Source organism: Corvus cornix, chromosome 3 (assembly GCF_000738735.6).
Source record: "Corvus cornix cornix isolate S_Up_H32 chromosome 3, ASM73873v5, whole genome shotgun sequence".
NCBI lineage: Eukaryota > Metazoa > Chordata > Aves > Passeriformes > Corvidae > Corvus > Corvus cornix.
In genome coordinates, this window is record NC_047056.1 from 94,618,639 (window position 1) to 94,643,498 (window position 24,860).

General features: G+C 35.7%; 1 protein-coding gene across 11 annotated transcripts in view; it reads right to left on the reverse strand.

The window, feature by feature from the left end:
• Positions 1–24,860, reverse strand: part of DLGAP2 (DLG associated protein 2) — a 459,270-nt gene that overhangs the window by 283,786 nt on the left and 150,624 nt on the right. The window contains exon 2 of one of the 11 annotated variants that reach the window (XM_010406487.4): positions 17,786–17,957. The exons of the other annotated variants lie outside the window; for them this stretch is intronic. Within the exon in view, the coding sequence (XP_010404789.2) occupies positions 17,786–17,843 (58 nt within the window). The 5' untranslated portion in view covers positions 17,844–17,957. The remainder of the gene's footprint in view (positions 1–17,785; positions 17,958–24,860) is intronic. 11 annotated transcript variants of the gene reach the window in all.

The following is a 24,860-nucleotide window of genomic DNA, read 5'->3' on the forward strand; positions in this document are numbered from 1 at the left end:
TGTAAAATGTCCTGCAAATACAAAGCACTATCTAAGAATGCTGCACATGTGCAACTCTATGCTCTTGGAAGCTGTTAATTTAACACTAACATACTGGCAAGGATAACAAAAAATAGAGAATAAATGTATCCTTTCAGACACAAATTCTCTTGATTTCAGAAAAGAAAATTTCCTGTCAGATTAATGCTGTAGAAAACAGAAGATTTGGTCCACTGTTTTAAAGATTGTTTATTTGAAAAAAGGTAAATAAAGCAATTTCCTAGTACTGGGGTTTGAGATTTTCAAAGCAGATATAGCTATACTTATTCTATAAAGGTATATGTCTTTTATAGGGCAGACAATATGTCCTTGAGCAGACAAGTCCCCCTGCCCAAACTTTAAAAAAGCATATTATTTGACTAAAGAAAGATTCTTTATGAAAACTAAACAGGATATTTGTATAAATGAATATTAAAAACATTCAAACTGTATAATACTATGAATTGGTAACTCACATATTAGTAGAACAAATAAAATATTAGGCTGGATCAATAGTTTTCTGATTTTACTAATAAGAAACTTCTCATTTAAGTTCAAAACTTTGAAGAGTCTTTTCCAAAAATATTCATGGTTTATTCTTCTATGGTAGCTGTGCAATTTGGGAATGAAATTGATGAAAATTAACTTTTACAGATTTCTCGGATTTTCCCCAGAAACTGAACAGGTATTTAAAAGTTTTATACTGGGGATGAACAAGAATTTACTCTGCAGCTAATTGTACAGAGTCGTTTAGAGTAAGGAACACAGCAGCATTCAATTTTGTTCACCTACGAAAAGACAGATTCTTCACAGCTCTTGGTGGTACTGGTCAACAACAGGAGCAGTGGTGGCAGCTATGACATCCTCAACCATATGTCAAAACTCAGCTCATTTCCATGAACGGCCAGTATTCTATACTGTCACAGGATCATAAAGAGGCAGAAAGCTCCTGTGACTAATTTTTCTTTTTTTTTTTTTTTTTTTTTTTTTTACTTTTCTACTTTTTTTTTCTTAAAGACTAAATATTGCTTCTACAGATGACACAAAATATGGCAGAGTTTTCATTTACTGTTTGTGGTTCTGCTGGCTGTGAATGTGATCTGAATTGGTAGATTTGCAAAATGGATGGCAAGGTGTTTTCCTGAGTTGACAGTAGTTGTACAAAGAAATTTGTCTGTTAAAGCATAAAGCTAAATTAATGAAAGATTTGTGGACATTTCTTCCCACTTTTATGTAATAATCTGTATAGATTTCCTCATGCCAATCTACCCACTCTACATCAACAACAATAAAGGTTTTGCCCCTACACATCTTTCAACTTGCAAATCTTGAAAAATATCACATTTTATTAGACAGAGAAACCATTAGGCAAAATGCCCTCTTTTCTCTGAATTTATAAGCTTTCAATACAATAGACACCATAAAGCTTTAAGATTTTGATTCTATCTCGAAAATGTTAGAAATAGAGAACATATTCTGCTTTTTCATTACAAATTCTCTAAGTATTGGGACCAATGATGTGCATCACGTATAAAGAATGGTGGATGTACGGTTCCTCAGAAGATACAGATGCACTTGTTTAGCAAAATTCTGAATGGAAAAGTTTAGGTATTTCTCTATAATTCAAGAGTGTCTTATTGAAAAATGCAAAGCCCTCAAGCAGATGTATAGATATTGATCGCTACCATAAGAAAACCATATTGTAATACCACAGAGTTTTTACAAAGCCCCTTTAGCAGGTTAATATGTCAAAATAATGTATAACATATTTTAAAACAATTACAAATCCTCGAAGCATACCAAGCAAGAAAAAATTAAATGATATTGTACTAAATGAAGATTAGTTTTTTTGCTGGGTATTGAATTCTTCAACTCTTCAGTGAAAATCTTTGATGCAGAATTGCAGGTTCAAAAATAATACAGTCCTTAACATCAGCAAGTGTCTTTATAAATTACAGGTGGTACTTACTTTCTATTTGCATATACCAAGCACCTGCAACTGTATTATCTGGGTTCTTTTCAGTCCCATTTACAGGTAGAAGAAAATTATAGAGACTTAGTCCAGTACCACACAGAGCATGGCACTTAGAAGCAAATTCAGGACCTTGTATTCAGAAGCACCAGCGCCTTGATAATTAAGTTCCTGATTCTCCCAATGGCCCTTGTGTTCAGTTGAAATCAGCTCCATTTACTGGTCTGAATTCTGCAAACAACAGATGGCAAACCCATGTTTTGGCACAGAGCTGTAGATACTGGCTGAAGTCTTCTGGAGATCACGTTTAGGGTGAAAATACAAAGGTATCCAAAAATGTTTTATGGGTGGTTATGTCTTCTAGATAGAATGGACGGTGTTGTGTGGTAAGTGCTACTGCTTATGTTATGTGCCTGAAGTGTGTAGCTTTTTCTCATAAGGATAACTTAAAAGATTAATAAACACAGTGTGAACAACAGAAATCGCGAGAAAACTTGGAAGGCAAGAGGGGATAATAAACAGTTTCATACTGATGTGCTTTTGCTTCAAATCTTCTAAACTGCATATGCAATATTTTTGAAACTGCCTCCTCACAGTAGGCTGTAGTTTACACCATAACTTAAAATGCTATGCAAATCCATGTTAACATATATACTAAAGTCTTGCTAGCAAAAAATATTCTGTGTATTTAATACTGTTAATTGTGCTTACCATACTATTTTCTGCCATTATGTTTTCAAATATTAAATAAATTATGCAAAAAATGTATTTCTAATGGTATCTGGTTTTAAACGTTCTCTGGCACTGAAGGTGATAGCAAGTAAATTCAATTCCATTAAAATGAATGGAAAAGTGTGAATACTGATCTAACAGCATTTGAAGCTTTTTTTACCTTTCTCTTACTTCTAAAATTATCAATGTAATCTTAAAAGCTTCTGTAGTTGCTAATGCAATGATATGTTCTTCATCACTACTGTAGCAAAGAAAAAAAATTCCAGAGGTGAAATTTCCTTTCCTGCTTGTTATGATGACATCCATACAATGGCATTTCCAGTCACCAAAAAAATTACATTAAATCTATGTGTAGAGTCTTCAGTGTCCACGTAGGCAAAACTCAAAATAATTGATTGTGTCTTCAATGTATTAGTTTTCACTTTAGTTTGGTTTCTTTTTCCTCTCCAGAGTCAACACATATTCAATGAAAGTTTTGAGCTTTTCTTACTATTTATGTTAATTATATAGACTTTTATAATGTTCTTGAAGAACTTGGTGGAAGTCACAGCTAGAACAAGACAAAAAAGAAGTAATTTTCATCCCTGGAAATAGAGGTAGAAAGAGACGAAAGAGCCAGGAAAGAAGAGCCAGTATAACCAAAGTTTATAGATGAACAATGCAAGCTGAGTGAAGAGCTGAGTGTTTTATTGTATACTTGCTTTAAAAAATAAGGGCACAAAGGGAGAATTCTGACTGAACAAGACGTGTGCAGACTGCTTTTCAAGCTGTTTATTTATGTCACTCATGGATAAACTCAAAACAACCTAAATCACTGTAAAGATTAGAATTTTAACTGAAAGGCTTCCCTATGTTAAAAGCTATAGAGCTGGTTATGTAGTAAAGAATTTTGGCCTATCTAGGTCTAAAGAATAATTATTGGAAGAATTAAATGGACTCTTCCAGTTCGTCAACAGCTACAGGTATTGTTGGCTACCCAAAGAGTGAGTAATAAATGGAAATATCCAAACAAATGTTTTCACTGTCTTGTACCCTTTTGTTTTACAATCTCTTTGATGGATTTGATGAACTCATGCCTTCCCCAAAAAACAAATAATGAAATTCTAGCAAAAATAATAAATTCTAATAACACAAATAATGATTTTTTTTTCTCTTTACTGACTAAACAAAACAATATTTTGAAACTCATTATCAAAATAAATTCTGGCAAAAAAGCACAGACTTCTGTAAGAACAAAACAAATTTTCTGAATTAAAATATGGAAGAAGGTTATATCACCACTCCAATTTTTAGATACTTTAAAACTCATGTTTTATTAGGCTCCAGAAAGAAATGTTTTTCATGGCTTTAATGTATTATAATTATTGTTCCTATCCAGCAAGGTGCTGGAGGCTCATTCTGTTTCTAAAACTAATGCAATTGGTAGGCAAAATCACTCTGTCTGCATAAATGTGTATGTAATGATCATAGCAATGCAGAAAGGAGCTCTATAAAGGTGTTAGGGAAAGAACATTTTAAAATAAGTGCCTAAAGTTTCCATAATAAATTATTATGAATTCAGAATCTGAATGTATGGTATGCACATAGACCAAAACTGCAATCTCCCTTTTTGAAAATTTTCAGGTACTGGAAAACCCATACCCAGAACAAAGCAAATCTGTGCAGTATGCATTTCCCTAGTAGCTGGTCAAACACATCAGTGTTTGGAGTCCTTTTTCTAGTTAGAACAATGAAAGTTCCAGCTACATGACACCTTAACTTTAATAAAACAAGACACTATAAACCAGCAAGGAATAGGCTTTCGCAAGAGAAAGATCGGGTTAGGTTTCCTCCTGTTTCAAAGAACTGTAATTTGACAACTGAATTCTAATGACAACCCTGGAAAAAATCCATGGAGGAGAAGAAAATCAACATGGACGCAGGGATTTGCCTTTCATTGTTTCAGTGCAGGACAAAGGACGGGTAGTTGGGAAAGTGGTCGTGTGCTGTATATAACCTGAATAGAAGACTTGAGCAAAGACCCCTGTCAGTCTGGCTTCCTCCGGGGGCACGACATTCATTTACACAGAAGATAACTCCTGAGACTGCATAATGTGCAAACATGAATAAAATTTTTCCCTGACAGTGAAAGATTTGACTGTAGTATTATTATCAACTAATCTTCTCCATTAATTTTACAGCTTGCAAAGACAAGCACAAAGTGGATTTTTACAGTAAATAAAATATTTCACTGAAAAGTATTTTGACAATGCATTGACATACATATTTCTTTACGTAAGCCAAACTTGTAAGAAACTTAATGAATTTCTTTTATATCACCAACATAACTGTTGAGGTGCCTACACAGCATGGATCTTTAATAGAAAAAAAATACCATCCCTGAAGACTGTACAAGTCTATGAAGCTGTTTCTCAATATATTCTAGAAAAAAATGGATCCAGTTCCAACAGTTTTCCACTCTCTGGGGGATATGTGATATGGGTCTGAAAGCATATAGCTGACTCAAACAGAATTCATGAGTGTATATGCTCAAATTTGTTAAGTGTTGGGTAAGACTGTATGAAGTATACTTTTAAGAATATGATGAAGAGTTGTTTTATCTTTCCTCTATTTTTGGCATATCTCTCAAACACAGTAAGACGTCAACTCAATGCAAGAAAAAATAATCTCTGAGAAAAATTCCTCAGGTGGCGTGCCACTTCTTAGCAACTGATAGATTTCTACTGGAATTATTTATCTCCTGAAATAATCAATACATAGAATCACAGAATCATTTAGGTTGGAATAGACCTTTAACATCATTAAGTCCAACCATAAACCTGACACTGCAAGTCCACCACTAAACCATGGAGCCTAAGTCACTAGCTGTGATCCCCAAGTGCCATTTCTAGACATCTTTTAAATACCTCCAGGGATTTAACCACTTTCCTGGGCAGCCTGTTTCAATACTGGACAACCCTTTCCATGAAGAAATTTTTCCCAAAATCTAAACCTCCTATGGTGCAGCTGAGGCCATTTCCTCTTGTTTTATTGCTTGTTATTTATAGATACTGATACCTTCTTTAATGAAGAAAAAGGCTAACAGTCACATTGCATTATTTTATGGAGCCTTTCATCTGGAATCAGTGTCTATGCTTTAATGTCAGAATAAGTCTACAATTCTAAACTAACAAGTAAAGAGGATATGTGGCTAATTTAGGTTTGTCTTAATTGTGCTTCCTACATAAGCTAAGTACACCTTGTTTCTGTGCACAAGACTGACTGTACTTCATCAGATCAAATTCCGATTGATTTAGGTGGGAAGGGAAAAAACATCTATACTTTGATAAAGCTGCACCACTCTGTTTACCAATAATGACTTTGTTTTCAGTTTAGGAGACAGAATGTCTATTTGTCTACTGAGAAAATTCTACAAGACAGCAATATCCACTTTTCACCAAAATATTAATTAGGCTTCTAGTGTCTAACTGTAGTCCCACAACATAATCAATGGATAATTTCTCAATGCTTCATATTATGCTTCAAGCATGTAATAGCATATCAAGATCTACAGCCGTCTAAAGACTTGCTTACTTTTCTTTGAGACTAAACTCACCCATATCATGATAGATCCAGTTGCCATTGGGAATCAGAACATTTCTCCCATATTTAAAAAAAACCCAAATTCTATCTCTACAAATGAGCCTTTTTCTCAGATTATTCAGATTCTTTGGGAGAAGTCTTCAGTTTAATACTGTGTCTACTAACAAAATATGTCTTTTTTTTTCATAGCCTGTTTCTTCCCTCCAAGATGAACATGAATACAAAAGTCTGGTTCCATGTCCAAGCTGCATGAGATATGAGTACCATTAACTGCTTTTCGCTCTGCCATGCAGTGTCTGTATTGGTGTAAACTGCCTTCATAGAGGTGTACGAAAGAGTATCTCTATCATTACTGTGGCTTTAAGCTTCTTTTCACTTTCTATTTTGTATTATTTTTTCTTATGCTCTACAATTTGCTATTATATATTTGCTAATCTGGTAACAGCCTTGATGATACACAATTAATAGACAGTTAGTATATATAACTTTATTTCTATATATTGCTTTTCATTCCAAAATGTGTCCTTAAGTTGAAAATCTACTGAAAAATGCAATTCGATTATTAAAATTATTCCTATGGCATAAAATCATGACTATAACTAACATACTTCCCTCCCCCTCTACAATTTGGGGAAAAAAATTAAAATTAATTTCTCCAAGCCTCTGAGACCTTGTTTTTGGAGGTGTGATATTTACAGCATCATAAAGTTAAGTTTCTTTAGCATTCTTGTTATTTTCTGATTATTAACATTGGAAATTTTCTTCTGAATTTTAGACTCTTCTCTTTCACTTTCTGAAGTTTTCTATTTCCATTCTCTGCTTCTGTTGTTTAAGTATGTAAGTGTGCTTTGCTTCCTAATGCTTTCCAATTAGCAAAGCATTTACTGAGCTTTCACAGTCAATACTCTGTGATGGCAGAACCAGCTTCTGAAGATTTAAAAAGCTGAGACTACCACTATTCAAATAACTCATGAGAAAGGGTAAAATATATAATCACCAGCTATCTTAATGTTTTTAATACATATTGAATACAATTTCGTTGCAACTGGCAAGAGACCACTAAGTTAAGCTTAATTCCATTAAAGCCAGCCACTATGACCATATAATAGGAATGTTTTGCATAACTAAGTTGATAGAACTCTTTGAAGATAATGCTGCTGTGATAGATAAGAGAGTGACGTGGACAGTATGCATTTTTCAAGAAGCATTTTATAAGGCTACACATCAAAGATAATTGGTTATTTTAAGGAAACCTTACACAGAATAGAACATATTTTAGAGAAGTGGAAAGTGCAGAGTTCCACGAAGACACAAAAATTTTTGTTTCGATAACTGTAAACTATAAGACAAACATAAGTCTGTTAGTAGCATGGACACCACACTGGACATACGAGAACAAAAAAGCATCAACCCATGCAATTTAGTACAGTGAAATTCCGCTACATTGAAAAATAAGGGTGTATATATTTCTATCCTAAAATTTTAGTCAAGAAATGCATCCTTTTCTGGACCATTACTGTGAATAGAAAGGAATCAATCTTTTCAACTTTATGCCAGTGTTTCTACAAAAAATAGTGTACATGGAGGTATTAACTATGAAGTTGTGTCTCCATTTTTTTTTAATTGAAGATGACTTGTCTGCTTGATATTTTTAATTTGCTTTTTTGTTTGCTTTCCCCCTTTTGGAGAAGCTGAGTTAAGATAATTAGGCAGCCCTACCTAGAACTGAGATTTATTTGATTTTAGAAAAATCTCTAAAGAAAATCAGAGAAGTTTATAAATGCCTTTGAGTAAATTGTATAAAGCATTATGAAAACGTACCAGGGTGACAATTCCTGCAGTGGAGTGAGAGAGATTAGATGCTTTGCATGTTCTCTGAGCCATGAATTATGATATTCAGAGAGGGTCTATCTCCTTTGAAATCAAGTACTCCTAATATCTGAAGATCTAGCAACAGCTGGCTCATATCTTCATATTCTCAGCATAGACTTCCTCTAAAGCTCATGAGTCTTATCTTTCTTTCAAAGCAAATATACGCAAACATGCAGGGTCAGTTCAGTATTCAGAAAGTGTCATCAACATTTGGTAATTATTACACTGCTGTTTAGGAATGATAACTAAAAAAAATGTCATTTATTCATAAACATTAGAAAACATAAACATAGCCTTTCTGCTTTTAATGAATATTGAAAAGTTAGTAGTTATTCTTCAGTTAAACTCGTATGACAAGTTTTTATATCTAACCTCGGAAATTGTTTCATAATAAGCACTCAATAATGACAGACTCCACTGATTTACTGTCTAGAATATCCATTGACTGACTGAACCCCTGATGATGAAGCAATTGTATTCCCAGCAGCATCTATGCTTATACAGCATATGCATACATCTTTGGTTTGATTTCATTTAAAACTTTATTCTGAATTCTTTTGCCTACTTTCCATATGTCTATATTTTTACAAGAGATCTGGAAGCATTAAATCTATGTGCTTAGTTTATCTACTGATCCCATTAATCAGCCTTTGACTACATGCTAGCAATCTCTCTCGAATACACTTGGTTTATGTCTGTCATAGACATCACCTTTATTTGGAGTTGTTTTAAAGAATATTTTACAATGACATTATTTTAAAGCTATGCCCTGGTTATATTAATTGCTTTATTCAAATGCTGATAAGGTTGGAATGACACATGACAAATCTCCAGATTAAAAGTAATTTACTAACCATTATGTTCCAGGGGTCTTCTACTTCCATTTTTGCACCAATATAGTAGAAAATTTCTAAAGAGTAGGCCAGCAAGGACATATTTAAACAGCTGGGAGAACATGAAAAGAATGAACTCTTCATCTTATGCTTATAAGTATACTTCATACAGTCTTGATAGCTTTGACAGCTTTTACTGTTCTTTCAAGTTTCTACCATATGACTGTTTTTGAAGCATTTGAGGCATCTGCTTTTTTAGCATAAGCATTGGAAAACCTCCTCCATGATCAAGCTTCCCACTCTTACAGATAACTCCTATTTTTTCATGGCTAGAATGAGCTGTTTTGTTTTGTTTTGTTTTGTTTTGTTTTGTTTTGTTTCATTTTGTTTCGTTTTGTTTTGTTTAATTTTGTTTCCATGGACATTTTTATCTTAAAAAGTCCATTTATAAAGGAACCAATGGAAAATGTCCACCTGAAGAAAATTAGCTTTGCAGTTTAGGAAAAAAATGAAAGCTACTGAGGGTGTGGAGAAGCAAAATTTTTTCTGTTACAGACTTCAAATATACTGCATAACAACTAAAAAACCCTGTCTAGTTGTGGCAACAACTAAAAGGTCATGTAAAGATACTCCTTAGAAAAACCACAGGACAATATGGTCTTGTTTGTTAATCTATTGTCTCAACTACTCACCTCACCTACTTTGGTAAAGTTCACAAGTTTCAGTAAGATGCAAGTTACCCCAATATGAGCAAGAGAAATTATAGTCTAGAGAAATGAACCTTGCTGTGATATGGCAGTCCTTGCCATCCTGCCCTTGCATCTTCACCACGAAGTTTAGCATTTACTTAGACCCAAGAACAACATTTAAACTCCAGGCCTTTAGTACTTAATTGCAATCCCAGTTGGAGTCTGTGCTTCCACATTGGTATACAATAGCTTATAGGACATAGCCATCATAAATTTTGGTCAGTGATTCCATATGACAAACTCAAAACAAATGTGTTCTCATACAAAAATATTATATTCAAAGTTATATTTTACTAGATGTATTCACAGAATTAATTTCTGATAATTTGATCTAATTCAAACATTTTAGATGCTTGGCTTTGTAAAACAGCTCAAAATTTATTTTGCTGCCATTCCTGATTTCAATCAGGAAACAGGCTTTTCAGAATGTTTGTGAATGAGTCAGAATACATCTGACATTAATACATGTACACCTCCAAAGATAAACACACAAAAATATCAAAAACTTCCTTGTGATGTCATTTATATTATCCAAGTAATTAATCAGTCAGACAAGACATACATGAAAAGAATTTCGATTATAATCCCTGGCGGTAGCACAGTGAGAGAAAAATTACATTCAGGAAAACAGGAAGAACACAACTGTGAAGCATAACTTGTGCAGTGAAGTGAAAGAGATAAATTCAGTGTAAAAATATACTCATGCCACTAAAAATCAAGCTAAAACAACACTTGTAGTGGAAGAGAGTGCCTCAACTTTAAATTTTAAACCATTCTAATTTCCAGAGATTTCTGTCTAATAATAGCCTTACATATCTTTGCCACTCTAAACTGCTGTCAGAGAACAACACTCATTTTCCTTATACCTGAGATCAGGAGGGGACTAACATTCAGGTGATTTTTTCTTCTTTTTTTTTAATTAACTCACAACTGACCTCTCCATTCAGAAAGTTGTCTAGAGTGCCATGAGTATTTAATGCAGTTATCAAGAATATTCATCTCAGAGAGTTTCAGTTCTTTACACCTAACTTTGAATATTTCCATAAAATGGAAGCTGAACATATTCCCTCTCAACAGCCACTGGAGAGAGACAGAGGTAAATCTCTCTCAGAGACAGTAAAAGTAGCTATTACCTCTGCCACCTTAAGCAAAACTCCGAAAGTTACCTGCAATAAATATTGGCCAATCTCTATCTTCACCCCATTGTGTAAGCAGGGTTATCTTAAATTCTTATTCAAATAATAATAAAAAAATATTTATCTGTTGAATAAAGTAGTTTACATACAGCAATCAAACCCACTCGTGCATTTTCATACTCACAGATCCCCGGATTATGATATAATGGCTGAAAGCCATCCACATATGTGAAGTAATATTCAGCACTACTCCGATGAAAACATTGGCAACTGCTAAAATGCTCACTGAAATAAAAGAAATCATGCTGGATATTTATCCTTTGAACTATATATAGCCCTGTAGAATGATGTGAGCCTGTGAATTACAGTAACAAAACCTGTTGGCTGTTTTTTGTAATAGGTGGTGGAGAAAGAGGTTCTTGTCATGATAATAGCTGTGATTCTGAATAGACTTCCACAGAAAAATGCATTACAAGCGGGCACCACAGGACAGTCAAAGTTTTCACTCATTTATAGATATTAAAACTGTGTAAATTATGTACTGTTGCTGCTTTATGCTTTACTCTAGTTATTATTCTGGATCATGATGGGGATAACTTCCTGGGTCATCAGCCAAACCCAAAGGCTTTGTCCTAGATATTCATAGATATACATACTTCCATATGTACTTCCAAGAGAGAATGAGCACTCAACCCCCTTGCAGCAAGATATATTATTGATTAAAGAATGGTGATATTGTCAATTTCTAATAAAGCTGCTGCCACTATCTCACTTCTAAATTATGCTGAAACAAAGGAGAAACACTGCCGAAATACAAAATTACACAGTGCTTAATTTCAGTCTTGTTAGTTCGTTGTTTTAGAATGGCACTGAATTCAGCTGAGTATGCTGGACTCATTGAACCTGTTCAGAGAGCACTTTGAAAGGGAAGAATTTGACCTCCCTTTTCAAAGGCATAGAGAGGTAAGCAAAACATCAAGATCAGATTTTTCCTCCTACCTACTCTCAACTAATTCCAGTCTGGTGTGGGTTTTTTTTAAGAGAGTATTGATCGAGATTTAAAGAATAGAGATTTAAAGAATAAAGTAAAATTATAATTTTACTTCTTAGCTGTTCCTGTCTTTGTTGTGAATAATACAGTGTTCTGCAGTTTACAAATTAATTACGGTCCCTCCGTTACACTCTCCTCAGAATATCAACTGACAGGATAAGAGGCAATGGGCACAAACTGAAATAGAAGAAATTCCACTTAAAATTTAGAAAAAAACTTTTTTCACTGTGAAACTGATAAAATATTGGATTAATTTCCCAGAGAGTTTTTGCAGTCCCCATTCTTGTTGACACACAAAACCCAGCTGACATGGACAGTGTCATGGGCAACCAGCTTTTAGCTGGTGGGCTGTGAATGGAAAATCTCCAGGGATGTCTTCCAAACTCAGCTATTTCTGTTATTCTATGAAATAATTCCACCTTAAGGCATCTGCTGAACATGCACTTTCAGCATAAAAACTCAAATCATGACTGCATTCCCAGAAGAGAACTGAGCAACTAAGAGCTCAAAGACACCTTTGACACTGGAGGTCAGTACAGTATTTCTTGCCTGATAATCTTAGACTTTATTCTTGGCCAAAGCTGGTGTTACCGTTGCATTCCCAGGGCAAATGTTGGCATGAAAAAACTCTTATTTAGGCAATCTCTTTAAATAAATATAGTAATAATATAGCAATCTGATATCCAGTGCCTATTTTCTTTGTAAGATGGTTATTAACTGAAGATTCAGTCTCCCTCTTCTCTTGGCTAATCCTTCACTTACTGAATGTCACCTGGAGTCAGGTAAATGGCCAGTGTTTCAAACAGTCCAGTTTGGTACATAGAGTTCAGAGGCCACTGCATGGTCAGAAACGCGTTTCAGTACTGATTTATTATTCCATTTATAGAATGCTAAACTGATAGTGAATAAGACGTTTTGCCATCAGAATATTTTTCTGATGCTGCACTACACAGTTTACCTCTGCAGATGCAGTTTGTGGTTTTGTCTAGCCTACCTGGGCATGACTAGACACTGAAGGGGAAGGAAACTATCCCAAAAGTCAGCTCCTTCCTAGTTCCAGGCAACCAATAATGCTTCATTGATTCAAACCAAGAGCAGATTCCTTTACCATACTTGATCACCTGTGTTGTAAGAGAAATAAGAAGCAGAGCTTCTTTCAGATCCATCCCTCCCTTGCCCGTTAGTTCAGTTTACAGTGCCAGTTACTTTCCTGACCATGTATAGCTTACAAGAGCTCATGAGAGCACCAGATGTGAGGAAAATTCCTTTTCCTTAAATCTTGAATGGCCATAAAAGTCAGGATAGGTGTTTGTCATTAGTCATTTAATATTGATAGGTAAGTTAGACTGTCCAAAACACATAAAATATCCATACTTTTCCCCAAATCTGGAAGTCATTGGCTATCTAAATGCATAAACACTCTTGGATACATCAAAGTTCTTATTTAAAAGACTTATTATTTCATTTTCTGAGAAATTTGGCAAAACGTGTCTCAAATGTTGTGCTAAAACAGCTTCTTCCTTGACTTCAGAAACAATTATTCTGTAAAAATAAAAATTATTAATAAAATTTTAAGAGGTAATAAACAGTTTTTAGTATTTCTTGCTTCCCCTTCTACTTTAAATTATTTCAAGGAAAAAGTCTTATAACCAGGAAGCAAAGAAGTCCCAACAGTGGAACCCGAAAGGCCCAAGAACTTCCAGACAGGAAACCACACATGAGATTCATTTTGAACAATGCACAAGAACACAATCTGAATGTGCAAGTATAAGAAAAATCTAGTGAGGATTGGACACTTCTAATATACTTTGCTATGCAGCAATATTTAAATAATATATCTGGAAATGAAAATTAATATATTAAAGGGGCCTGATTTTATTTTCATGTACATGTGGCACTTAGGGACATGGTTTAGAGGTAGACCTGGCTGTGTTAGCTTAATAGTTGGTCTCAATGAACTTAAAGGTCATTTACAACCTAAATAATTCTGATTTTCTTTTTGTCTGTGTTCATAGCAGTGATGAGAAGTAAGAGGATGAAGCTCATATTGGAAATGTGTGCATTTCTAACAGTGCAGATACGCAGAGTATCCTTGATGAAGAAGGTACTACTGGGGAAAGAGGAAGGGCCACCTCAAGAGAGGAAGGTATTCCCTAGAGGGATATAAATAATTGTGGAAGATAGAGGACTTTTCTGGTTGGTTTTTTTGTTTGGTTGGGGTTTTTTTTTTTGCATGGAGTACCTCAGATGTAGGAAAATAGTAAAAAATGATGCCTTTCTTTCTCCAATCTACTCAGCATTTAAACATTTCTACTTTAGGTGAAGTGTTATCTACTGTGCCTTCTGCATGGCAGTCATGAGGAGCAGTTACTGGGGCTGTCCTCTGCCAGCTTGGATCACCTTCTAAGAGGAAAAGCATTTGCCTTCAGTTCTTTTCCGAACTCTCATGCCTATTTATCTATTTTCTAAACCTAGTGACAATGGAGGAATACAGACTTTGCAGAAAGAGCAAAACTTAGGCATCTAGGGATGCTTAATGCAAGGGACACTCTTCTGGGGCACAACCTGAGAGAAGGGAAAAGCACAGCATTTGGCCAAAACAGGTACTGTGCAATGATAAAGCCTTTAATATTTCCAGTTTCCAGCAGAACTGTTGGCAAAACTCAAGTCAGAGTCCTTAAATTGCTGACACCATTTTGTTTCCATTCAATCTGATCCAGCTGCAGCTAGGTGAATACTGCAGTGAGTGAGTTGTTGAGGCATTACCAAGACTTTTTCCGTTTAAGTCAGAGAGATACTGCCTGTCTAGAGAGGTCAGTCCAAGAATATAGCAAAGCTCATGGTAGCACATGATAGAAGGCTGCTTTTGGTGTTTATTACCCCATCTTGGTATTAGTTGGCTAGATTCAACCTGTTTGCACACTTGAATAAATCCTCAAATCAGCAGTATCAAAGGCAGCTTTTCTTACTGAAGTGCTGCCATGCATAGCTTTATTAATGCCAGCCTGAATTTCTTCACAACACTCTATGTCTTACATCTGTCGTGAAGCTGATGGAACACACCTGGTAAATGATGTACTAATGCCATCACATCAACTTTTATGGATTGCTGCTAGTTTCTAAGTAAATAGCTAACTTTTACATATGGCATTTTTAGCAATCTGGATTGTTCCCCTACTTCTCTTCTGTTGCATTTGCAATAAGCAAAGGCATCTGACTTTAAGAAAATGCCCAAACTCAATGCCCAAACTCTATTTTCTCTATTTCTATGTAGAATTTACTCTAAACATTTATTTTCCTTCTAGTCTCATACGAAACTAAACTGTATCAGCTTTAAAGGGTTCCCTTACTGTTCAAAGCATCCATAGAAGAGAAAGAACAAGAACACAAGCCAGGTACTGGGAAGAATATAATCATGATTAATTCCTTGGTTGGATAATTTGGTCTGGTGATAGAGTTGTGATTAAATAGCCATATTAATTATTTATTTAAGAATTTGTTTAAAATATAGATCATGGTTTCCAAATGTCTGAGGAAAATAGTTTCCATTAATTTATACAGAACAAAATAAAGACTGCTAGAGTCATCAGCCATCCAGTTTGTTCTAAAGCATAATTTCTATCTTGCCCTTTCTTTCTGTTGAGACACCTCAAGGCTGAAAATTGCACAGGTGACTTGGGATGCCAAATTCCCATTCACCTTCATAGCTATCCAAGGCCTTTTGGACGTTTGAAGAAATTCTGATATCAGAGTATCTTACTAATGTAAAAGCACCCCTGCCACTTTTGGGGGTACTGCAACTGCAGCTGCTGGCTGCCTGCCTGCTGGGCTGTGTTTTCATTCCCCTTGCTCTTCAGCTGCCAGACAGCTCTCCTGGCCTACCCCTCACAACTCTTGTTGCTCAGCCATCTCCATATTCTTGTTTGCCTCAATCTGACCATCACATCCACTAAACAACTGGGGTTTCTTCTTTCCCAAGTTTCCTTTCCTACAAAAGACTGACCTTCTTAATATCTAGCTTCATGCACAATGCAGAACAATTCTGAAAGTGGTGTCAAGCTCTGTTCTCTAATAGGCAAAGCAGAGTCTGATCCTATGAAGTCTGGTAGGAGCTTCTGGTTAAATTCACTGGCTTTAGAGTCTGAGCAGAATTAGGCCATTTGATGCTAAATTCTCAGGATGTGTCTGAATAAAAATAGTACAAATACTGTGTCATTCAAGCTCTTCATCCATAATATATTCATCTTGAAGTGCATAGCTGCCATGCATATATTTATGTAACTACTATCTGTAGAAATATTTAAGCATTCAGTTCAACTCTGAAAAAAAATATTTGGAAAAGTTAAGGAAGGCTAAATGGTGAGCACAATTAAGAGAGATAGTCATTAGACATACATGTCTTCAGAAGGCAGCAAATCACTAACATTTTCACCTGAATCACTGAAGATGTATAACATAGCTAGAAAGTGTACAGAGAGGAACAAGGATGGCCAGACATATGGAGAAGTGAGGAATACAAGCAGACCACAACTTTTCAGTTAATAAGTAGACAGCTTAAAGTGGCAATGATAAGCATTGACTTTTCACAGTCAAAACACTTGAGGCAATCCATAAAATCTTCAAACACAAGGCTTAAAACAAAGACAATGTAATTAATTTATAGAACCTATTTCCATAACGTTATTGAAATCAATAATGTAAACATGTTAAAAAACAAGACTGGATAAAATCATGAACAATTGAGACACCAGAAGCTTTTAAGCACAGTATGACCTCCAGCCTGAGAGGACCAGGCACAACAGAAGCTGGATATGGATCAGACAGGAACGCAGCAGCATTCCCCACAAACCCCATCTTCTGTATTGCTTTTCACCATCACCTACTGAGAACTTTGGTCTCTCCCATTTCAGCAGCTGTCATGCACTTGCCCTACACTGTTCCAAACCTTCACAAATAAAAATGCTGCATGTAACCTGGTCTATGTATGCAGTAAGTGCCGAGGGCTACAGGAAAATCTCTGCCTCCACACCCTGTCCAGCTGGTAGAGCTATGCAGAATCTCCTTACACCTGCCTCTACTTTTTCCAGATTTTCACTTCCTTCCTTCCTAACCTTAACTGTGCAAAGTCTTTGATGCTGCAATACAAGCACAGTCATATTAATCACCAATATTTTTATTCTGTTGCATCTCTGGCAGGCTCTTGGCAGTATAGGAACAAACAACCCAGTAATAAATGAACTTTTAAATGCAGCAAGCTTTACTATTCAGCAGCTGGCATGTGGTCTCTGATCAAAACTTAACTTATACAACCCCTGCATAGGCAATGCCAAATAGCAATAACACTAATAAACAATGTAAGACTCTGCTCTGACCTCAAGTTAAGAACACAGGTCAACTATCTTCCTAACTATACCAAAATCTATTACTTCAGGAGCTCTTTTCCTAAGCTACACTAACACACTACTGAATTGCAGCAAGGTAGGTAAGTAGGAGCACAGTGCCCATTAAATCTCCATAAACAATTAACTTTTGCCGCTGAGCACTACAACAAAACAACCTGTCTGCTGCCATGGGATGTTGTTTCACTTCATGTAGGTCATTGGTGAGGTAATAGACAGTTTTACCCAGCAACAGCAGAAGAGTAGCAAAATCCCAGCACAACACATCCTTTGATTGGCTTAATAAAAATATAGATCAAGTTTATAGCAGTAGAAATTGAAAAAAAAAAGCAATTACCTCACTTAAATGTATTTCAAATGCTTGTAAAGTACACAGAATTTTACTGATAAAAATACCCCAACAAAACATACATTCAATGTAAAAAAATGCCTTAAACTTACCTCTTAGTTTACACTGATTTAATATATTTTTTCTTCTACTTTTCAACTTTCCTTGCATCTTGGGAATATAGTGGTTTTCTCCACCCGTTTCCTTCCTCTCACCTCCTCCCCCTCCAATCTGGCCTCCTTTCCTTCCTTGGAGGTTTTTAAGCTTTAATTTGAGAGTGTAAAGCTGAAAAATATTTGATACAATTTTTTTTTTTAATTAGAGAATTGAGCTCCTCACCATGGTTGAAGCATTTCTGGGAACAGCACCAAAAAGCTGGAAGCTACTGCAGTGAGTAGCCACAGCATATCTCTTGAAATCATCACTCATTTATTTTTCCCAGACAACTAATGTTTCAGCATTTTACTTACAGACATGACTGCAGTTTAGGAAACTAGAAATGAGTCCGAGTCTCTTTGTTCAATTTTGGAACGTGAAAACTAGATTCCCAAATTCCAGCGTGGGCCCATCTCCAGCTGGAACAGGAACAAGACTCACCAAGTGGGATTTGACAATGTATGAGCTGAGGCTTAAGTTAGGCACATTTTAAATGAGCTCAGAAGGGTATTGATGATTATATGTTCCAACTGGAGGAGGTAGTTGTCAGTCTGCCTGCAGTGTGCATGTCACCACACCAGGGAAGGGGAAATATTTTAGCGCTTGTGTGGGATTGGGCTTGCTGAATGGAGCTCTTGGGAAGTCTCCTCTCCTATAATTTGGATATTGTTGGGGAAGGGAGGAAAAAAGTATAGGTTAGATATAACCTTTAGGAACTCTGCAATATTCATTCACACTGAGGGGTGTTGGAGAGACTTGGCATTTCTATATGCAAGTGAGTGGAAGCCTACAGCCTGTTTTAGGTTTCCATTAACTGGCACTAGATTGTGCTTACAGCCTGTATGTATACATTTTTTTAATCTTGATTTAGTATGGCTAGAGGTTGTTTTCATCTAATAAAGAACATTTTTCTGATATGATATAAAATTTGTGGTAATGCTAAATAAGTCATATCTTCTCTAAAGGCTTACACATTTCAGATATGTGGATAAGAGTAGTCTTCCTCTCCATTCCTTTTCTGTTAATTCGTTACCTTTCAGTCTTTCCTTTTACATTACTGCTGCTTGAACAGTAGCAAATTGCTCCTACAATCCACTTATTTGTGTAAAAATCAGCAATTACATCTCTACTTTTTTACACAATCTATCTGCATATTCTTTCAAAGACAGTATTTCCCTTTTAGATATTATACTGACTACAAACTGGACCCTTTTCAACCAGTAAATAAAATGTTTTAGAGTAATTGAATGTGTATATTTCTGTGTATTTAGTTAACATGTATTAGGCATATAAAATCAGTTCTGAACTAGTTTGTTGCAGATGCATTAGCTTCTCATTTTTCTCAATCAGAATATGATACATTGATAACTCCTCTTGCTCATTTTTTGCATCTCTAAGTATCGTTTATTTTCTGTTTCCTGCTGTTTACATTATCTGCTGACTTCATTAACATGCTGTTCACTTGCTTTCTTTAATACTATTAATGAAACTGTTAAATAAGGCTGAAACAGAAACCAATCATTATAGCAGCACATCGGACAACTGGAATGTGTCATCAGCCAAGGTTTCTGCAGCAAGGTCTAAAACCCCATTCGTAAAAATCATTCCTTCTAATTGGTTTCACTAAGTTATTCTTTTTTCAATTGACTGATGTTTAATTGTGGCATTATCAGAAAGCCATTTGTGAAACCTTGGCATAGAAAATCTGCTTATGTACTTGCCCTTGTCTAAACCAAACCTACTGGAAAGTTCGGATTTGCTTCAGAATGGGTTTTGGACTACTTCCTACAGCTCTCCTTTCTATTTACCTCTTCATACTGACTATTTCATACCATAGTTTACCCTTAGAGATTTGAGATCCTTGAATTAACTCCATGCAATTGATAAAACAATTAGGTTCCTTTAAGGCTGTGCAGAAGGATGTGATAACAAACAAATAATATTAAATAGAAGATAATATTATTTACTTAAACAGACACACATAGTGAGAATATATATGAACCACAGACACAATTCCAAATACATTTCCATCATAACTAAGGGAAGCATGAGAGGTTGCTGTTAAACATCAAAAAACATAAACACAGGAGGAAAAGACCCATTTTACCTGCAGTTACTGGTGACCTGCAAACACACTAACTGAGAATAAATTAGGCTAGAAATGAGAAGGTAAATAACAACCATCAGGAATGTGAGCCTTCAGATAAGCCTTCCAGTACACGTAGCCAAGGCAACGAACCTTGTGCCTTTAATACAAAGCTGGCTTGGTTCGAAGAAGGAGTTGTCAAGGGGTTCCTTGAAAAGGCAGTGTACCCATCCCTGATCTCAGACATGGTGGCCCTATCTGCCTTCCAGCTCTGCACGCACAACAGAAAATACCAACAATTCTTCACCCCTAACTTTGTCTTTGAAATTACTGAATCACATTTTCTTTGTATTGAAAGTCTGGAATAAATGCTGCTTGGTTTTGATGAACTTCAATTGACTCATGAAATCTAAAAATAAAAAAATGGAATTATTAATCTTCATTACTAAAGACACAAGCTGCTGAATTTTTAGTCTCAAGGTTCTGGCCTCTAAAAAATTGGTTATCAGTAAGTACACATGGGGGAAAGCTTCAGAAGCAAGGGCACTCTTGAAGACAGTGGATTCTGGCACTGACCAAGGTTTTTGTTGAAAAGCCCAAGTTCACTGCTCCTGACATACAGCAATTACATCAGGGTCTGCTGCCACCCAGTCGTATCAACATGAACCTGGCAAAAATGGATATAATCTAGACCAAAAGAACATACCCTTGTTCTCCTTTTGGGGCCAAAAAGCTGGAAATCTCTAATGGCTTAGAAAAGATGGAAAATATTTGAATTCAGGTCCCCAGAACTATTTTGAACCTGAGAAGTGACAGAGCTGATAGAAAAGGACAATTGGGCATTTTGTACTCATCATATTTTGAGTATATAGGTAATTTCATTCTGAGGTTTTCATCTCAGAAAACACTTGTGGGCATTCAAAAATTTCAGCATATCTTTTTATACAAAAAAACCAGTCTCAATTAAAAAAGTTATCAAATTATTTTTAAAGGATATGTATGTGATTTCATGGAATGAAGCATTTTTGACCCTCCATAGAGCATTCTCCTCTAAGTTTTTAACTCTTATCAGTGGAAGAAGGAGCTTTGGTGAAAGTTACTTAACCTTTATAGTGTATTATTTACATAGACTACTTAAAGAAAACTAACAGGGCTGTTACTCTAGGTACAATTTTTTTACTTGGCTGAATAGTTCTTGGCCTTTTGAAAGCACACGATTCATTGTTTTCATCAGCCTATGATCATAATGATACAAAGAAAAGTCACAGTAATTATAGAGCAGTCTTCATAAGAGCTATATTTAATAAGCTATGTTCATCCCTGTTCCAACTCCACTAGCTTCTGTCAAAAGCAAGGATATATTTAACCGTTATGTGCTAGCTTGCATAGCTACAATTATTATCCTTGAGAAAGCAGTAATGCTTTGGCCCTTTCAGAGGTTAAACCTTACTTTCTGTCTGTTAACAAAAATACTGAATAGTTGAAATAAATTGAGAGTGCAATAAAGGTTCACGAACTTCAAACAAAGCATTCTTTCTGAAATCATGCCTATAAAAGGCTTAATTGTATTTTTACCTTTTCAGTTTGATAACAAAAATGGTGTTTTTATATCTGTATATATGCATGTATTAGCATAAATACAAACATATTGGCAAGAAAAATTAGACGGAAGTGTGTCATCAAAACCCTTTATTTTTCATTGGATTACTAGTTGGTTGAGTAGAATTAAGGACTACTATTAACTTCAGAAGTCTGTAAATAGTTAAAAAAGTGGAAGAAAAAAATACTCTTTATCTAGAGGAGACCACAATGAACATATGAGACAGAAGGAGGATACAGTCTGCTGAGTAGCACAAAGGAAAAATGAGAAAAAAGTTGCTCAGGATACATCTTAGCACACAAACTGAGCATCAGATGTAATCTGTTGCCATCACCAGGTGGTTTACATAAACATTTATCTGTTACGAGGCCTCTGCAAATGCTATTTTGAATTGTTACTGGAAATTTATTTCAGCATAACATGAGCTAATAATGAAAAAAAATCTCAGGGCAGCAGCACCAGCCTGGTTCTATTTTGCCTGTTCAATTAAACCAGGGGAAAATAATTCAGACTACCTTGAACAAAAAATAAGCTTATTATTGACTTCAAAGGGCTCACTAACAGCAGCATACAACTTCTGGCATCATTTCAGTCTCACTGGTTCTTGATAATTAAAAATACTGTTTACTTCATAGGAAATTTTTAATTAATAAACAAAATAATTTACATAGCTTCTTTCTTTGGCTGTTTGCTAGCACGTGTTCTCCCACACAACTGTATACTTCCTGCTGCCCTGAAGAGGAATCCTTGTGTTCACAGGGGAGGAACAATATGGCTCAGACAATCACATCTACAGAACCAGCCTGCAATAACTGATCATTCAGGGCGGGAGGAATAAGGGGTGAACTTTCACATAAAAATTACGAGGGAGGCCAAACAAAAATATAAGATAATAGAATTCATTAATATCAGATAATATTAATAGAATTCAAAGAACCAAACAACATATTTTATACCCATTCCAGAGCTCAACACATCCTTCCTATCTTTAAAAAGCATGAGCTATCATAAAATCCTTCCATCTCATCTACTGCATGCAAGATATCTATCTTCCCACACTGCCATCCAATACAGCTCAGTATTGTGGTCTTATAAGCCTCAATATAAAATATGCTGTTCTCTAAATTAGAACTTCAAAAGCATACATTGTGTTTATAGGCTGGCTCACAGTCACAGGGATCATATGTGCCTGTGCATGTATATGTGAGTGCATGAGACAAGAGTACTGAACCTATTGATTAACTTCTAATTAAAAGAGAAGAGAGTGAAACACTGGGAAAATTCTGAAGCAACCTGGTATTGTGATATGCAGAAGAATGCAAGCTGCAGTTCATTGGTGTCTCCATAGAAACAAGACATATTGGAGGGTGTAAGACATTGTCAGAGGACTAAAAAATTTCAGCTTCAGCAGAAAACAGAAAAGCACCTGAGGGATTTTTTTTTTAACCAGGAAAACAAAATTAATTATTCATTTCCTATATGGGAAGCATCCATTTTTAGATGAGTTACTTAACATATATCAGGATTAATTTATGGAGTGGTTAATCCTATGATTTTCTAATCCATAAAATCTGTAGAAAACACATCGTTACACTTCTAAGTATAATGCCAAAGACGAATAAAAGTAGGCTCTCAATGAATAATTGAAAGCTCTATTCAATGTGCTGTTAATTCTTGGTACCATTTTCACACTTGCTTTAGACAGTGCTTATGCATTCATATGAATATTGGCTCATAGGCAGAACCCCTTTTTGGTCCATGCAAAAGGTGTCCCCAGGAGAATTAAAGGCACTGGGGAGACATTGCTTCAAGACACTATGCTGTAAACCTGCTCAGTATCCCTCCTACTTCAGATGAAGAGAGACTCAAAGTGTGCAGCTGCAGCAACTATTTTTAAGAAATTGAACCCACACACAGGATGGATTAAAAAAGACTCATCTCCATATGCTAAACCTGAAGCAATAGGCAGAGATTTTTTTCTATGTGACCAAGAGACCTATGCCAGCTTGTATCTTCGTAGGTTGGGCTACTGTTCCCTGATTTTATGCCCTGAACTGGCTACTGAATCCTAAGGGACAGATTTCCTACATGAGAACCGACCCCAAGCTCCCTTAGCTCCTTTCCTAAAGATAGATATTTCTTATCCATGGAGCTCCCCAGTACTGAAGGTACTTCTTATCTCCTTTTCTACTGAAACAAAAGTTCTGTGGAAATTATCCATTTCCTAATCAAGTAGTTTCTGCTCCATTTCCTCAAAAGAGCAGAAATCCTGTCATGCTGCCTCCATAGCCTGGGGTACAGATGAGGTACTTGTGCTACACAAGGGCACTGAAGTTCAGAACTGCCATTAACTTTTGGCTGGAGGTCCCTGAAGTTTTAGAAGCCTCTCTTACGGCTGTATTTAGATAGTGCATCAAAAGAGAAAAGATCCTTCAAGAATAACCAGGCCTTTTCCTGTTGACATCATGTGCCATGATATCATGGTGGTGGTCCAACCCTTCCGCAACAACTAACCACTTCAAGGAAGATGAGGATTAAGGAAATGGATGAAAACTATGAGACTTCCCAGCTGCAAACAAGACTTAAGGGTTCTTTAAAGATGTATCAATGAGTGGGAAGGAAAGAGAAGGTTTAAGTTAAAGTGAAAAGAGTTATTTTGGGGCTTTTTAGTGTGCATATCACATGTAACCAAGTTCTGTACAGAGCACCCATGTTAGTAAAATTTTCAGAGGACTCACTGAAGACTATTATGCATATTTTTATCAGGTATGATCTTCATAATAAATATCCAGGTATTAGAGCTCTGCCAGAGGATGCAGACCCATTCTCTAGCTCTCTACAGACTTGCATCAAGATGCATCTAAGATCAGAGACAATCCTTCAATTAACGAATCATGGCATCTTCCAGCCAATTGTCAAAATTGACAAAAATAGAAGAATGGCACTATGAGTGATTATGACACGTTTATGTCCAGTTGTGCCTTTTAACATATGTGAAAAGCTGGAAACTCAGAGAAGTGTGAACTGATATGTACTCATTTACACTGCAGGTTCTCCAATCTGTGCACCAGAGCTGAAAGCAGTGAACTTGCACTTATCTTTCAGAAATGCAAAGTGCTGCTTGCACACAAAAAGTTAAAATTGATGGGTACACATGGAAAAAGAAATTATTTTAAAAGAGATACAGAAGATGATGAAAAATAGGCAACACTTCTACCGTTTTTCTAATGAGGATAAGAATTAAAAAGATAGAATTGTTTTTGGTCTTCTGAGGACTGTAATGGACCTGTAATTGACTTTTGGACTTTGGATAAACATTAATACCATCCTATACCTTTGCTTATAT